We start from the raw sequence: 2344 nt of genomic DNA, 5'->3' as shown, positions 1-2344 counted from the left end.
ACAAAATTTAGCTCAATTTTCCAAGGTTGCAGAGCTAATATGAAGGAAATGGTGTTCAAACTCAATCTTGTTTCAGCATCCCAAACTCTAACAAAAACATGCTGCTGCCTTTGATTTAAATACACCTATGAGTGTTTGCATATATGAGTGTGTCTCTGTTTGTATTTGAACGTGGTTTCAGTGGTCTGCCAAGACTGTGATGGCCTGAATTGGATGCTTTAATTCGTACTGATTTTTGATGATGTGCCTGGCTTTCGTAGAAAATGTCAAGGTCTGTTAAAGTAACAGCTACATATTCAGTTCATTGGGAAATAATTACAAGAAAATGTTTGATTTATTTCCTGCTTGTTTAATAAAGTTTTCTTATTTTTAAAAATTTTAATATCTGTAAGTTTTCACAACCTTTATCCAAGGCTTTCTTTGAGGCATCTTTCACTTCTTTGTTCCTTAGACTATAGATTAGGGGGTTTAACATGGGGATCACCACTGTGTAAAATACAGAAGCCATCTTGTCTGTGTCCAAGGAGTGATTTGATTTGGGCTGTAGGTACATAAAGATCAATGTGCCATAGAAAATAGTGACAGTCACCATATGGGAGCCACAGGTGGAAATGGCTTTGTGTCGCCCGTGAGTAGAGCGGATCCTTAGGATAGCGGCAATAATAAAGATATAGGAGGTGAGGACAATGGAAGAGGAACAGATCATATCAAAGCCAGCAAAGGCAAAAATCAGAATTTCCTTCATGTGTGTGTCTGAGCAGGACAGAGCTAAGAGGGGGAGGTCATCACAATAGAAATGGTTAATTAAGTTTGGGCCACAGTAAGTCAGACGGAAAGTGATAACGGTGTGGAAGAGGGCAACCAGGAAGCTGTATATATATGGAACTGCCACCAGTTGAATGCAGACTCTTCTTGACAACAGTGTTGAATAATGCAGGGGACTACAGATGGCGACATAGCGATCGTAGGCCATGGAGGCTAGAAGAAACACTCAGTGATCATGAAGGTGAGAAAACAACCCAGTTGGGTTGCACAAGCATGGAAAGGAATGGTGTTGCGTTCCACAACAAAATTCACCATCATCTTCGGTGTAATAGCAGAGGAGTAACAAAGGTCAACAAAGGCCAGGTGGCTGAGGAAATAGTACATAGGTGCGTGGAGTCGAGTATCAATCTTGATTAAGGTAATCAACCCAAGATTGCCCAGCACTGTGACCAGATAGATAACTAAAAACACCCCAAAGCACGGGGCCTGAAGCTCTGGCCGGTCAGTAATTCCTTTCAGAATGAATACAGTGACATAAGTGATATGAACTTCAGCCATTTATCCTAGCAGGTTTTGTAGATTTTGTTGCAGTTGAAGAATAAAAATGATACTTCTCGTGTTCCCTGTCAGTGTTGGGTAAAGGTGATCATTGTTGTCTTCTTGCCTTGAATCATATCATCACGTGGGCAAAAACATAACATCTTACCTGTCTAATGACAGAGGCCAATCTTGCCTGAGGGCGGTCTTTTACTTGCAGAATAGTCTTCTTAAGAAATATTTTGCTTTGTAATTTTAGAAAATAAGACAGAATGTTGGTTAAAATTGTATAGTATGAAACCACTTGTGACAACTGACACTAATATTTCAATGTTTTTGCTGCCATTAAAAATCTTATATATTTTCCATGCATATATAACAGAACAAAAATATTGAATTTATAGATGTGACATTTATATTTCTTTATTTTTCGGTTTTGTGCATACTTCCATAAAATATGTCAAAAATAGATCAAAATAATTTTAGAGCTGCTATGAACTATTCAATTTGTTATATTCCTTCCCACATTTATATAGAATAAGTAATTTATGCTATAGAAATTGAAAGAAATTTGATCAGAAATATGAGAAAACACACTATTTTATTTACATATGAATTAAAAAGACATTATTTTTCCAATTCAAAATTTAACATATTTGGAAGTGTGTTGCCCAAAGAGTTAACACAAATCAAATAGTTTATCCAAATTTAACATATTTGGAAGTATATTGCTCAAAGTGTTAACACAAGTAGTTTATCATAGTTAAATCCCATGTAGATAAATAATTTCCTCCACAAATGTGTCAATATATTTCTAGGGCTTAAAATATCCAAGGCACTTACTCTAGTTGGTTGTACTTTTAGAAACATATTCTAAGGAAATACTCAGTTGTAAAAAGTTTTATGGAAACATATACTGGTGGGTGGAGTTTTTGATGCATCTTTTAGGATAATTATAATTATTTGTATTTCTACCAGCCCTGAAAAAAAGAGGATTCATCTTGTTAAGCCCAATATTAGCCTATTTAAACTTTAATTTTGG

At 35.8% G+C, this 2344-nt stretch overlaps 1 protein-coding gene across 1 annotated transcript; it reads right to left on the bottom strand.

Annotated features, from left to right (window-relative positions):
- Positions 1–349: 349 nt before the first annotated feature.
- On the bottom strand, positions 350–1323 carry LOC129489896 (olfactory receptor 8U3-like). Its single transcript, XM_055293074.1, is given in 2 exon segments — positions 350–984; positions 987–1323. Coding segments are annotated over 2 exon segments (972 nt in total).
- Between the last annotated feature and the right edge of the window lie 1021 nt (positions 1324–2344).

The sequence above is a fragment of the Symphalangus syndactylus genome, chromosome 1 (genome assembly GCF_028878055.3).
Source record: "Symphalangus syndactylus isolate Jambi chromosome 1, NHGRI_mSymSyn1-v2.1_pri, whole genome shotgun sequence".
NCBI lineage: Eukaryota > Metazoa > Chordata > Mammalia > Primates > Hylobatidae > Symphalangus > Symphalangus syndactylus.
Note: the sequence above shows the minus strand (reverse complement) of the source record. Positions and strands in the feature narration are given on the sequence as shown.